Source organism: Oncorhynchus tshawytscha, linkage group LG13, assembly GCF_018296145.1.
Source record: "Oncorhynchus tshawytscha isolate Ot180627B linkage group LG13, Otsh_v2.0, whole genome shotgun sequence".
In the NCBI taxonomy this organism is placed as follows: domain Eukaryota; kingdom Metazoa; phylum Chordata; class Actinopteri; order Salmoniformes; family Salmonidae; genus Oncorhynchus; species Oncorhynchus tshawytscha.
Genome location: NC_056441.1, coordinates 62210269 through 62224886, shown reverse-complemented (window position 1 = coordinate 62224886; position 14618 = coordinate 62210269). Strand labels below are relative to the sequence as shown.

General features: G+C 41.7%; 1 protein-coding gene across 7 annotated transcripts; it reads left to right on the top strand.

Moving 5' to 3' along the window:
* The first annotated feature begins 3542 nt into the window (after nt 1–3542).
* LOC112234728 (arfaptin-2-like) lies at nt 3543–12518 on the top strand. 7 transcript variants are annotated; one of them, XM_024402998.2, is made up of 11 exons: nt 3543–3753; nt 4286–4387; nt 4548–4580; nt 4994–5102; nt 5588–5683; nt 6560–6661; nt 7231–7346; nt 7708–7929; nt 8176–8333; nt 10938–11112; nt 11209–12517. In XM_024402998.2, exons 2-11 carry the CDS (start codon nt 4295–4297, stop codon nt 11362–11364), a joined length of 1260 nt encoding a protein of 419 aa, XP_024258766.1. In that variant the 5' UTR covers nt 3543–3753; nt 4286–4294; the 3' UTR covers nt 11365–12517. The 7 variants fall into 7 exon arrangements, with proteins under 7 accessions (XP_024258766.1, XP_024258767.1, XP_024258768.1 ...); XM_024402999.2 differs by lacking the exon at nt 4548–4580 and having other exon boundaries at nt 11209–12518; XM_024403000.2 differs by lacking the exon at nt 5588–5683 and having other exon boundaries at nt 3544–3753; nt 4994–5141.
* Nucleotides 12519–14618: the final 2100 nt, after the last annotated feature.

The window sequence follows — 14618 nt, the reverse complement described above, 5'->3', positions numbered from 1 at the left end:
TTAAAAATACAAAATGTCACTGTATTCCCTGTGCTTACAGTGACACCCTCTGGCAAAGTTTGGTACCTTACTTACTACATTATTATTATTTTTAAAATATGACAGAGAATGAGGCATCATAGAGTTTAAAAAATAATAATGATAATTTAACCTTTACTTAACTTAAAGGCAAGTCAGTTAAGAACAAATTCTAATTTACAATGACGGCCTACCAAAAGGCAAAAAGGCCTCCTGCAGGGACGGGGCCAGGGATTAACAATTGAAAATAAAATTAAAATATAGGACAAAACACACATCAAGAACATAAAACAAAAACAAAACAAAAACAGAAACATTAGTTATGACAGTATAAGATCATGTGACAATGACACTTATTCCGAAAATAATTTGTTATAATATTGGACTGTAGACAAGCTTTTCTTATTATTTAGTAATTTTAGAGACTCAATTAAAAACCTAAAGTCTATCAAAAACCCTTTAAAGCAGTGGGTTGATTTAAAAAAGTTGGTTTTGTGGATATAAGATTTACCAACCAACCAAAATCATAACATTAGTTATACATTTCAAAGAGTTCAGAGTACTGTTGTCCCACCCTGAACATAGTTTGCTTTGTATGTTTCTATGTTTTGGTTGGTCAGGGTGTGATCTGAGTGGGCATTCTATGTTGGATGTCTTGTTTGTCTATTTCTATGTCTGGCCTGATATGGTTCTCAATCAGAGGCAGGTGTTAGTCATTGTCTCTGATTGGGAACCATATTTAGGTAACCTGGGTTTCACTGTGTGTTTGTGGGTGATTGTTCCTGTCTCTGTGTTTTGCACCAGATAGGACTGTTTTAGGTTTTCGCATGTTTGTTGTTTTGTTAGTTTATTCGTGTACAGTTTCTTTATTAAAGGACAATGAATAACAACCACGCTGCATTTTGGTCCGCCTCTACTTCACCTAAAGAAAACCGTTACAACTGTTAAACAAGGATATAACATTGCATTTAATATCAATAGAATGACAGGTTTTCCTTCATATCTATCCAAAATCGAATCATGTACAAACTGTAAAACAAATGTGTCAGCATTTCAGGTTCATCATTGCAGAAGGTAAACTTGTTGTCAATGTCTGTAAACCTTGACATCATCGTGTTGGAGGGATACATGTTGTGTAAAATCTATAGGTCCACCTCTCTAATCTTATTAGAAATACATTTAAAAGGACAAAGCCAAACCTATTTCCATCTTGTGTGATATTTATTTTGCTATAAAAAAATGGTGTTTATTTGTACACTTGGGACTTTTGATATCAAAAACATTAATAAATAGATTAGGTTATATTTGAAATGTATCTTGAAAACACATGACTTTTCATTAGCTGGGAAATACCAGAGGGAAAATCATTAACCACCAGGGTTGGGGAGTAACAAATTACATGTCATCCGTTACATGTAAGGGATTACAAAAACGGTAACTGTAATCCGTTACATTACCAGCAAAAATATTGTAATCAGATTACAGATACTTTTGAAAAACTAGATTACTTTTAAATGATGAAAGGAGGTTTGTGAAAAAAAAGATTTGACACTTCTCTGTTTCTCAATTCAATCAGCATTGAAAAAAGGCGCAAGTTTACGTTTGTTCCACCTGTGCGAGTCTGAACACAAGTCAGAGACTTGAGACGTAGAGTAGGTGAACGAATGATCTCCGCATGTGTGGTTCACACCGTGAAGCATGGAGGTGTGGGGGTGCTTTGCTGGTGACACTGTTGGTGATTTATTTAAAGTTCAAGGCACACTTAACCAGCATGGCTACCACAGCATTCTGCAGCGATAAGCCATCCCATCTGGTTTGTAGAACTATCATTTGTTTTTCAGCAGGACATTGACCCAACACACCTCCAGGCTGTGTAAGGGCTATTTGACCAAGGAGAGTGATGGAGTGCTGCATCAGATGACCTGGCCTCCACAATCACCCGACCTCAACCCAATTGAGATGGTTTGGGATGAGTTGGACCACAGAGTGAAGGAAGCAGCCAACAAGTGCTCAGCATATGTGGGAACTCCTTCAAGACGGTTGGAAAAGCATTCCTCATGAAGCTGGTTGAGAGAATGCCAAAGGTGGGCAAAGCTGCCATCAAGGCAAAGGGTGTTTTTATATATATATTTTTTGTATTATTTAACATTTATTTAACTAGACAAGTCAGTTAAGAACAAATGATTATTTACAATGACGGCTGGTACTTTGAATAATCTAAAATATATTTATATTTGTTTAACAATTTTTTGGTTACTACATGATTCCATATGTGTTATTTCATAGTTTTGATGTCTTCGCTAATATTATACAATGTAGAAAATAGTAAAAATAAGAAAAACCCTTGGATGAGTAGGTGTGTCCAAACTTTTGACTGGTACTGTAGATATATAATTTATAAGTCCAAAAATGGGTGTACTGTAGCAACTACAGATTGCCCCTTTAAGTCTATCCAAAGTGTGTGAGTTTGAGCATGTGTCAATTAGGCATATGGATTAAAAAAATAATCAGCATGAATTAGATTGAGCAATAAAAGCCTCCCTTTTATTTCATAGGCTGGGACCCGCACTATGCAGCTGTTGCAAGAGCTCATTTTTCACTGGCTGTCCACTGGTTTCAAAAACAATGATTGATAGGCAGTCTAAACTTCTTGAGTTGAACCATTATTGTGTTCAAATACACATTTAGATTTGTGAACATCCATCCACAACAACCACAATCCGTAAGGCGCAAATAGCTAAATGAGAGAGTAGTAGTGTGATTCACATCAATGCGCTATGTAGATATCAATAATAAGCGATATCCGTATCGACGTAGATACTGCTGTCATCCTTACCTCCAAGCTTTATTCAAATTGGATTATTTTTGGATGCAGCAGTCGCACCATTGGAATACACAGCTTGGACTGTAGCCTACAAAAGCGTATTCCTGCCCTTTTTCCTCGATCCATCAAACACATTTGGTGTGTCATCATATTTGTCTCTGATTTATGGTCAGACTCGCTCACGTTGAACAAATTTAAAATAGCGAATGTTTTCAATGCTGATTTGAATGTCATTGAGAAAACAGAGACGTGTCAAACATTTTGTTTTCGCAAACATCCTTTCTGAATTAAAAAATAACCCTCGAAATAATAATTTCGTTTTTCAAAAGTATCTGTTATCTGATTACAATATTGTAGCTGGTAATGTAACAGATTACAGTTACAGTTTTTGTAATCCTTTACATGTAACGGATTACTCCCCAACCCTGCTGAGAACCATAAAGATGCTGGAGTTCAACCATTTAATCGTAAAACTATTATTCATATCCACAAAATCCAATAACTCAAAACCTCCTTCTGCCCTAGTTGCAGAGAGAACTTCATTTTTAAGGTGGTGATGTTTGTTTTTCCACACAAACCAAACAATCCAAATCACTAAATGGTTGAGGGCAGAAGGGAGTTGATGTCGTCAGCTGTTCGACGTGGCGACTTGACGTAACGTTACGTGTAGCGCCAGAGGAAGGAAGGAGGGAGGGACTGGGCTTCAGGGATTTTATCTGCATACTGTGTCCGGTTCTACCGGGGGATGCTAACGGAATAACGACCACAGTCATGAGTTCATCAACATACGAAAAATAAACATTGCAACGGTGTCATTCCGTTCATAAAAGTAATATTTGATGAAATACCGTGTGGAATAAGCAGCTATATTTTACATTTTGGGAGATTTGACTACTGCACCTACACAGCAGGTAACGTTAGCTAGCTAACTGTGATCATCATAATTTTCAGCAGCACCACCAGTTTAGCCAGCTGGCTAGGGACGCAAGGTTGGAGCTAGCTAGCTATGTGTTGCATTGCTGGGACTAACAAGCTAACTAGATACAATACGAATGATGATCACGAATAGCTAGCTATGGCTGCTATAATGTGTTGTGAAATGTGATTGCTTGTTGTGAGAGCAGGTTATCATTGCTTTCAGCACTGTAACTGTACCAGTGGACAGATCAGCTAGCTGGGTAAGGAATATGGACACTGCATATTTACATATCACAGCTGGCTAAGGAATATGGACACTGCATATTTACATATCACAGCTGGCTAGGCTGGATATTATCCTGAATTAGGCAGATTTTACTCATATTTACATTGAAACCATTCCTATCATTAATGTGAAAAGCTCAGTGTGTGATGATCGTGCTCTCTCTCTCTTCATCACCTCTCTTTCTCCATCTCTCCATCTCCCATCTCTTTGTCTCTCTCCCAATGCTCTCTCTCCTGCAGACGACCACCATGGCAGACAGTTTTATGGGCAAGGCGGCTACCATGGAGATTCCTATCAACAGCAATGGAGAGACCCTGGCCGAGGATGACAGTTTAGAGCAGGTGGGTCATATGGTCTGTGTCCCGTGGGAATAGGGTGCCATTTGGGATACAGTTACTATGTACAGTATTTATATGTATACTGTGTGTGGTGACCTCCTCATTACATCAACTATTTGTTTATGTATTTTATTGTACTGTATTATGTCTCACTTCTGTGCAGGCTGCAAAGATTCAGTGGACCTTAGATGAGAAGGTAGGGATATGCAGTAGAAGGGATGAGAGAGAGTGAGTCACGTCGTGGTTGGAGAACTGTAGATTTAGATGTAGTGTACGTGTTAACATGGACGACTTTCAGACTAACCACAATAAACCTTCATCAATAGGTTTTCTCCTAATTGTTTTTCACCTAATCTACTGAACCATTTTCATGTGTGTGAATGTCTGTGTACAACAAAGATTAGGCCTATATGGAAGGTCTTCGTCAGATTGACAATATACTCTACAGGAGCGTTATTAGTCAGTCCCTCCAGGATTCGCATTTGTTTTTTGGCGCAGCAAAATCAAGTGTTTTTGGCCGCAAATATCATAAATCTCTGCAAAATCTGTGAGGGACTGATTAGAATTAGGCTATATCTATTCAATTGATGTGTTGTGGCTTCACCTTAGGACCTGCAGCAGGTGATGGTGTCTGGTCCCAACCTGAATGAGACCAGCATCGTGTCTGGAGGCTACGGAGGACCTGCAGGGGGCATCATACCCACCTCCTCCATCAAAGGTACACACAGCTCTACTGCTCTCACCAGCTCCATTAAAGGTACACACAGCTCTACTGCTCTCACTAGCTCCATTAAAGGTACAGACAGCTCTCTCTCGCTCCGTACTGCTCTCATTGCTTTGCATTACTGGAATGTCCACTTAATTATGTCCACTTAGGCCTTATTAAATCAATGAATAGACTAGTCCCTTAAGCAATGTCTGTGCTGCTTGCTTGGTTTGTTAGCATTAAGAATGGTGAAGACTACATTTTCAACTGCCCCAATGTGGTTTGTCCTGATGGAATTCAATTCAGTTTTTTGTTTATTTTAGGAGGTTGCCTGCATGCTGTTCTGCATCAGTGACTCTATTTTGACCTAACCTTCTTTCTGATCTTTCAGGAGTCTATGAGTAGCAAACAGTCTCTCTACTGTATTGGCTATTTTGAGTTTAAGATCTACTTCCTACTCTCTGTTACTGACTATCTTAACCAACCCTGTCCTCCAGGCCCCGCTATCCACTTCAACCCTCAGTATGTGGACAGGAGACGTCCCCCTGCCCCTAACTGTGCCCTTGTCCCTGGAGCCGAACCTCAGCCCACAGGTGGCTCAATTGTTTTTTGTGAAGTCACACAAAGTATCTGCGCATGTGTACAGGTTCGTTTCATGCTGTTCACAGCGTGGAGGCCACGGCACCAAGACAGCGGAGAAGTTGAGCCTCGAGCTTCAACACTCTTAGTTGTTGTGGAAAGTGACCCTCTGTGCTGTTTACTCTCTGCATCTATGTCATATTGCTGAGTCTGCCTGTTTACACTTTCAAGGGTGTTTTCATTAGTTACTCTTTCATTCTGTGGGAGAATGAGCCCTGCCTGTAGCCTGGGTTGCTGTTTAACCCCAGACACTGTTGAAGTCCCTCACTTCAAGAACACTGTGTACCTGTTGTCTACAGATGTCACGGGAAAGAAGGGCATGCTGCTGTATTGTCTAATGCATACTGAATGCATGTCGGTGGATGTTAACTAAAAAACTGGATATGTTTACTAACCTGATTGACTTCATTGCAGCGCTGTTTGATTTACCGTGTTATGTTTGCGTGAATGTTTCTAATGATGACAACTGCATCCCAAATGGATAGGGCACTACTTTTGACCAGAGCCCTATGGCTCCCCCATAGGGAATAGGGTGCCATTTTGGATGCATCCTATGTATGCAAATGTAACATGAAGTGGTTAACGAATGAAATATTGAGGTTCATTAAATCATGACATGTGCATAATTTCATACTTTACTACTACTTATGTTCTCAACATGTTCATATTTCATATTTTTCTCCATCTGCTTTTTTATTCTGTTGTGTTTTTGACATGGAAAACCTGTGACTCACTATCACATCCTCTCTAACACCTTCACCAACCTTCATCTATTCTCTCCATCTCATATATCGCATCTCCTCTCCCCATCTCCCCCATGTCCATTCCAGACCTGCGAATGAAGTCCAGGGCACAGGGTGTAGGTCTGGTCCCCAGCCAGTCAGCAGCCAGCAGGATAGCCAACCAGAACCAGACCGACCAGCCATTCACAGGTACCAGAGGAGTAGGGTTGCAAAATTCCAGGTTCACCAAATTTCCCAGGTTTTCTAGAAATCCTGGCCGGAAGATTTCCAGAATTGGAAGGTAATTCCAGAATAACTATAAGCACTACATTTTGAATTCTGCAACCAGGGTTTCTGGAAAACGTGGACATTTTACCTGGGAATGCTACTGGAACTTTCCAGCCCTACACTGGACCCATACAGCACCACCCTCCTTTACTCCACTTCACCTTGTTCACTCATTCATTTCATTCACTCTCAACCGATCACTCATTCACTGTCATACTATTTGTCTCGAAGACATACTTGGTACATGAAATGAATATTTCAGGTCTTTGCTTTGAGGAGTAGTGATGAGGAAAGTGCCCAAGGAAACACTGATCTGCCTTTCTGTGTATCGCAGCGCTACTGACTGAAGCTGGATTTGTGACATTGTTCATAATAAATGAGATGAAAGGTCCATCTTATTTACTATAGACTTTATCAACTAGGTCTCAGCATCTAACCCCTTTAAGGAATCCTTTAAGAGTGAGAAGGTTATTTATTATCCTTTGTGTCAGGGTCGGGGATGCACCACAGTAACAGCAACCAGAACATGTCAGTGGAGGAGGCTAACCGTGGTGTGGCTGTGGAGAAACTAGACAGCGTTAAGAAGTGGGGCATCAACACCTACAAGGTACAGAACAGAACCTTTCTCCTGGGGAAAATGTGTTGAAGCCATCCTTCATTGAATCCTCACTGTGTTCTATGGGTGTGATTGCGACAGCACTGGTATGATCAGTTGTCTTCATACAAGACTGGGAATAATTTCCTCCTTGGAAAGCAAGTAACTCTTCTATTCAGTTCTATTCTGATCACATCCCTCCATGTCGTCTTTATCCCAGTGTGCCAAGCAGATGTTCTCATCTCCTGTTCTCTCCTTTATCCTGATCACATCTCTCCATGTCGTCTTTATCCCAGTGTGCCAAGCAGATGTTCTCATCTCCTGTTCTCTCCTTTATCCTAATCACATCTCTTCCTCTCCATCTCTACACCAGTGTACCAAGCAGATGTTCTCTGAGCGGTTCGGCCGTGGTTCTCGGACGGTGGACCTGGAGCTGGAGGCCCAGATAGACGTGCTCAGGGACACCAAGAGGAAGTACGAGTCTGTCCTGAGACTGACCAGCGCCCTGACCAGCCACTTCTACAACCTGGTCCAGACCCAGCAGGCCCTGGGGGACACCTTCGCGGACCTCAGCCAGAAATCACCTGAACTACGGGTAAGAAAGACCTCTAACTCCTGACCCCTGACCTTAACCCGTAGACCTCAGCCCAGCCAGAAATCAGCTGCAGATGGCACACTGTGTGAAATTGGCCTCCAGAAATGTAGCCTTAAAATCCAGGCTGTAATTTTTGGTTGGAAACAAAGCCGGTCAGTTTCACTTTGGAATCCAGGCTACCTTACTGACTGTTCCTCTATACAATATATTTATTGAGGATGTAAACGCAAGTGTTTGTGTCCACAGGATGAGTTTGGCTACAACGCGGAGACCCAGAAGTTGTTGTGTAGGAATGGGGAGGCTCTTCTTGGAGCCATCAACTTTTTTGTGTCCAGCATCAATACACTGGTCAACAAGACAATGGAGGACACACTGATGACCATCAAACTGTACGAGGCTGCAAGGTAACAACGAAGATGGGGAAGGTTAAAAAGATGCGGGCGGCCTCCCGAGTGGCGCCATGGTCTAAGGCACTGCATCGCAGTCCTAGCTGTGCCACTAGAGAATCTGAGTTCGAGTCCAGGCTCTGTCGCAACCGGCCGTGACCGGGAGACCCATGGGGCGGTGCACGATTGGCTCAGCGTCGCCCGGGTTAGGGGAGGGTTTGGCCGGCAGGGATATCCTTGTCCCATCGCACGCTAGCGACTCCTGTGGCAGGCTGGGCGTAAGGCACGCTGACACAGTCGCCAGGTGTACGGTGTTTCCTCAGACACATTGGTGTGGCTGGCTTCCGGGTCAAGTGGGCATTGTGTCAAGAAGCAGTGCGGCTTGGTTGGGTTGTGTTTCGGAGGACGCACGGCTCTCGTCCTTCGCCTCTCCCGAGTCCGTACAGGAGTTGCAGCGATGAGACAAGACTATCACTACCAATTGGATAGCACGAAATTGGGGAGAAAAAAGGGTCAAACATAATAAAGAAATAAAGGTGCAGGGCCTGGAGATTCTGTAGTAGTTTCCTCCTTATAACAGTTTCAAATGATCATACTGCCAAATTATGAGGTTTACAGTCTTTTTTTACAGAGATCTGTGCTCCTTTACACCATGAAAATGTGGCCCTATATCTATGATTGCCAGAGACATTATATAGAGTGTGTTTGACATGACATCATAGTTCTGTGTTAGGCTGGAGTGTGATGTGTACCATGCATACCTGGAGGAGATGAACCTGGGTTTGAGGGTTATACGTTGTTACAGGGTGTTATGTGGGTGTTTTATAGGATTGGGTGGTATACCGTATACTCTGAGGTATTATTTTCTAAAAGCCACAGGGTGTTTTTTTTAATAGTCAAAACTATTTATTTGAAGGAATTTGAATATTTCTAGCTACTTTTTAAGTTAATACCTGCAGTCAACTTGTGCAATATGTTAGGAGATAAAGCAGATTGTGTTCTTCATTTCACCTGTCAAATTATTTTACATTATGAAGCTTACTGCAGTTCCCCAGAACAGTTAAGCCAGACACGTGTTTATAAATACAGTGCCTTGCGAAAGTGTTCGGCCCCCTTGAACTTTGCGACCTTTTGCCACATTTCAGGCTTCAAACATAAAGATATAAAACTGTATTTTTTTGTGAAGAATCAACAACAAGTGGGACACAATCATGAAGTGGAATGACATTTATTGGATATTTCAAACTTTTTTAACAAATCCAAATCTGAAAAATTGGGCGTGCAAAATTATTCAGCCCCCTTAAGTTAATACTTTGTAGCGCCACCTTTTGCTGCGATTACAGCTGTAAGTCGCTTGGGGTATGTCTCTATCAGTTTTGCACATCGAGAGACTGAAATTTTTTCCCATTCCTCCTTGCAAAACAGCTCGAGCTCAGTGAGCTTGGATGGAGAGCATTTGTGAACAGCAGTTTTCAGTTCTTTCCACAGATTCTCGATTGGATTCAGGTCTGGACTTTGACTTGGCCATTCTAACACCTGGATATGTTTATTTTTGAACCATTCCATTGTAGATTTTGCTTTATGTTTTGGATCATTGTCTTGTTGGAAGACAAATCTCTGTCCCAGTCTCAGGTCTTTTGCAGACTCCATCAGGTTTTCTTCCAGAATGGTCCTGTATTTGGCTCCATCCATCTTCCCATCAATTTTAACCATCTTCCCTGTCCCTGCTGAAGAAAAAGCAGGCCCAAACCATGATGCTGCCACCACCATGTTTGACAGTGGGGATGTTGTGTTCAGGGTGATGAGCTGTGTTGCTTTTACGCCAAACATAACGTTTTGCATTGTTGCCAAAAAGTTCAATTTTGGTTTCATCTGACCAGAGCACCTTCTTTCACATGTTTGGTGTGTCTCCCAGGTGGCTTGTGGCAAACTTTAAACAACACTTTTTATGGATATCTTTAAGAAATGGCCTTCTTCTTGCCACTCTTCCATAAAGGCCAGATTTGTGCAACAGCAGGAGCTGATGAGTTGATAGCGTTCTTTATCTATCGGAGAGTCTCCGTTGTGCGGTGCACATGAGGTGATGAAGTTACACTTGTATGCAATTCACTATTAAATGTTTGCCATCAGTCATCGTATAACGGCTTTCTGCCGTGTTTGAGACGTCAAAGAGCTCTGGATGGGTTGTCTGTACAGCTGCCGTTTGATCCCTGTGCTTCCTACTAGCGTTTTCCCCCTCCGTTCTTCTCTCCTCTGCTCCATGTACACATGCTGCTCTTCCTTCAGAAAAGCATGCATCACAACTTTAGTCATTTGCACAATTTCTCTCGTTCACCTTTACTTGTAAATGTCCACACTCACCGAAAATGACATTCGGTAGCAACTAGCTATACTTGTATAACTTTATAAGCGGGATTTGCTTCTCTGCAATTAGTTTGTTTTTGCTCATTAGAATTTAGCTAACAGCGTCTGTGTGATGTTTGTTTTGTTGTGTTTTTAGTTCCCCCCTGTGTACTATGCTGGTAATACCATAAACCCGGGATGACAGAAGAACTAACGGTATGGCTGGATACCGCCCAAGCCTATTTCTTTACGCTGCCTCTCCTCCCCTCTCTCTCCCAGGCTGGAGTTTGATGCGTACAGGGCCGACCTGGAGGAGTTGAGTCTGGGTCCTCGTGATGCTGCCACCATGGTGCGTATAGAGGTGTCCCAGCAGCAGTACCAGGTGCAGAGAGACAAGTACGAACGGCTGCGCTCAGACGTCACCATCAAACTCAAGTTCCTGGAAGAGAACAAGGTAGGTTAGTTAGTTAGTTATGGGTTAGTTAGTTAGTTATTTGGTTAGTTAGTTTACAATAATGCTACATCACACTCTCTTTTTCTGTGTGTGTAGGTGAAGGTGATGCACAAGCAGCTGCTTCTCTTCCATAATGCTATCTCAGCCTACTTCGCTGGGAACCAGCAGCAGTTGGAACAGACACTGAGACAGTTCAACGTCAAGTTAAAGCCCCCAGGGTCAGACAAGCCCTCCTGGCTGGAGGAGAGCTAGAGTGATCAGCTCCCAGTCTCCTGGGCTTGTATGTATCAAGCATCTCAGAGTACTAGTACTGATCTAGGTTCAGTTTAGCCTTTTAGAAAATTATGAATCAGATTATATGGATAGGCAGGACTTGATCCTAGATCAGCACTCCTACTCTGAGATGCTTGATACATTTGGCCCCAGGTCTCAGTCAGGTCTCTGGTATATTAGGGACACAGATGGAGAGACACACTGGGGTTGGAAGAAACAAGAGGAATGGATGGATGAGTAGACGGATGAACAGATATATGAAACCAACTCCAACTGTATATACAAACCAGAGATGGGACAAGTAGAGACTAGTGATGATCATACTAAGCGGAAAAGAACACAGTTCTTACATTTAGTTTTTCCAATACATTGCTCATTCGTTTATAGAATGTCTATTTTATGTTGATTTGTTGTGTTAATAATTATTCTCAACAGAGCGTCATTATGTTGTTGCTATGTAGCGTAACTTTTAATTTATCATACTTTAAGAAGTTATTCTAAGATTATAGTTTACACATAAATGTAATCATTATTTTCAAATTGTTTTAGCTCTTTTGTATAGCGTTATGTAAAGCATTCCAGACGTCATAATTTGAAAGGTCAGTAAACTGTTTACATATGTAGAGGATATTAAGAATAGGCTATGTATCTGGACCAGTTACATTGTTTGTACCTGGTGACGATTAGAGGTATATTTATTAATGAGCAAAGGGAGAAAGAAGCCTATAGTCTGTGGTATACTATTGATGACAGAAGTTATGGGATAAAGGGGCAATCTTGGATTTGTAAAAACAAAAAGCAGTCAACAATCAATGGCTATATGTTATGAATTTGTACCAATCCCAGATTGCCCCTTTGTCTACCAATAATTTTGAGGACAGGAAATACAACTTTTGCATTTACAATAATCTCCCTCTGATTAATCCTGCATATCATTTAATTACACATGTATTGTCTTTAACATATCCAATATCTCAATAATCAAATAGAGTTAACATTTGTTCAGAAAAATACCTAGACTTGGGCCTCCCGAGTGGCACTGCATCACAGTGCTTGAGGTGTCACTACAGACCCAGGTTCGTTCCCAGGCTGTGTCACAACCGGCCGTGACCAGGAGACCCATAGGGCGGCGCGCAATTGTCCTAGCATCGTCCGGGTTAGAGGAGGGTTTGGCCGGCACGAATGTCTGTCTCATCTCGCACTAGCGACTCCTGTGGCGGGCCGGGCGCAGTGCACGCTGACACGGTTGCCAGGGGCACAGTGTTTCCTCCGACACATTGGTGCGGCTGTGTTCCGGGTTAAGTGGGCATTGGGTCAAGAAGCAGTGCGGCTTGGTTGGGTTGTGTTTCGGCGGACACACGGCTCTCGATCCTTCGCCTCTCCCGAGTCCGTTGGGGAGTTGCAGCGATGAGACAAGATCGCAATTGGATGTCACGAAACTGATTCCATTCAAATGTATATGTTCTTGTTAGGTTTTTCTTTTGTTTTCTCTCACATTTCCACATCAATGTTGTGTCTTGTTTTAAAACAGATATGGACCTGGTGTACAGTATATTAAATGGTGGTTTACAGTATATGGTTTGATATTTCCATTAGAGACTTGATGTTTCCCCACAGAAGCTGTACAGTAATAACAATCCGTCCTCCTGCTGTCCACTGAATATGTTGTTGTAGTCATCATCTGTATAAGTACTGTACCATATTGTGTTCATACATTACATGGCAATACAATCCAAAACATGGCTGAAAAATGATTGGTACTTCCATCTGTGATTGTCTTCTTTACTGTTAATCAGGCAACGGTCCAGGTGTGTGTCCCGGGTGGCACCTTATTGCCTAAGAAACACACTATGTTTAAGTAGTGCACTATATAGGGAATAGGCAAGTTCTGCCAACCCTGCTGTAAGGGTTAAGATCAAGCTGAGTTTTATCTGATTTGCATTTGGTGAAGTCAGAGTGAGAGCTGATAACTGTCTGGTCTATTAAACCGCTTGTGAAGTTATATATCTTTCATCAGTCTGTGGACAAACCTACTGTAACTCTTCCACCAGGTAGATGAGGACAGTAGACAATATTTGACACAGAAAAACCCAAGATTCAAAATGTAAATGACTTTTTAATTGCAAGAATCCCAATCCAACCGCTACAATGGTCAATTTCACTATAAATACGTAGTTTTTCATTATATTCATGCTCACTGTGATTCAGGAATGTTTCCTTTAGAAAACAAAAGTTTGGAGTATGTTACGTTCTTTGTCTGAACCTTGCTGTGTCTTGTGATTCACCTCTATGACGTATTACTGTGTGACAGTGGATAGAGTGGTCTGATTAGCAAACGGTATGAGGACTCAATTGTTTGTCCCAAATGGCGCCCTATTCCCTACATAGAGCACTACTTTTGACCAGGGCCCTGTTCAAAAGTAGTGCACTAATGGAATAGTGTGCAATTTGGGATGTGCGCCATGTTTAATCACACAATATTGCTATTTAATCATGTCATACGTGTCAACACCATGATCAGTGATGTGATGAATTCCACTGTCTTTATGTTGACATGTTTCACCTAAAAGTCTAGGGTGCCTGAAATGTAATATCCCAAAAGGTGGTGGTCAGGCCCTGAACCCCTGAATGTGTTCAGTTAATGATACTGAACATGTCGTATAAAAACTCTGTATTAACACAAACTAGAAAAGGACATTTCATATAAAAGAAAATGTGTGCTTGCTAGTCTTGAAGTATTATGGCTGGGAAATAGTAGCAGTAATGGTAGTGACTGCAGTAGTAATGGTAGTAATAGGGTTGTCATAAGCTACGAGTTAGTTAAAGTGAGTTGTTTTGGGGTGGTTTGTACGTGTGGCGATATTATAGTGGCTTATAGTGGGCACTATAGAGCATAGTGTCTCTGTCTGATGAAAGCCTCTCCAAAACAGAAACTTTTCAGGAAGTTGGAAAAATAGCCATGTTTTCCCATTAACGAACATACAGTTATTAAACTTCAGAGGCTATTTTTAATACATTTTCTTAGTCCTAGAGGCATGAAATGTTCAGAGTACATTGAGGGGTGTTACAGCTTTCAAAAAAATGGGCAAAAATGGAGATGAGGTTTTCATCAGACAGCGACGATAGAGTAATATGGCACCATAATCTATCAAATGTGTTTGTTTGAACATTCTGAAAGTTCTGTGGCGGTTGTTCTGCCATTGAAATGAATGAGGATACAACAAGCTTTCTAG

Coding starts and splice junctions, on each gene's coding strand:
- LOC112234728 (XM_024402998.2), top strand. CDS start 4,295: ATGGCAGACAGTTTTATGGGCAAGGCGGCTACCATGGAGATTCCTATC. Junction 4,581..4,993: donor AGTGGACCTTAGATGAGAAG/GTAGGGATATGC, acceptor GCTTCACCTTAG/GACCTGCAGCAGGTGATGGT. Junction 7,347..7,707: donor GGGGCATCAACACCTACAAG/GTACAGAACAGA, acceptor TCTCTACACCAG/TGTACCAAGCAGATGTTCTC.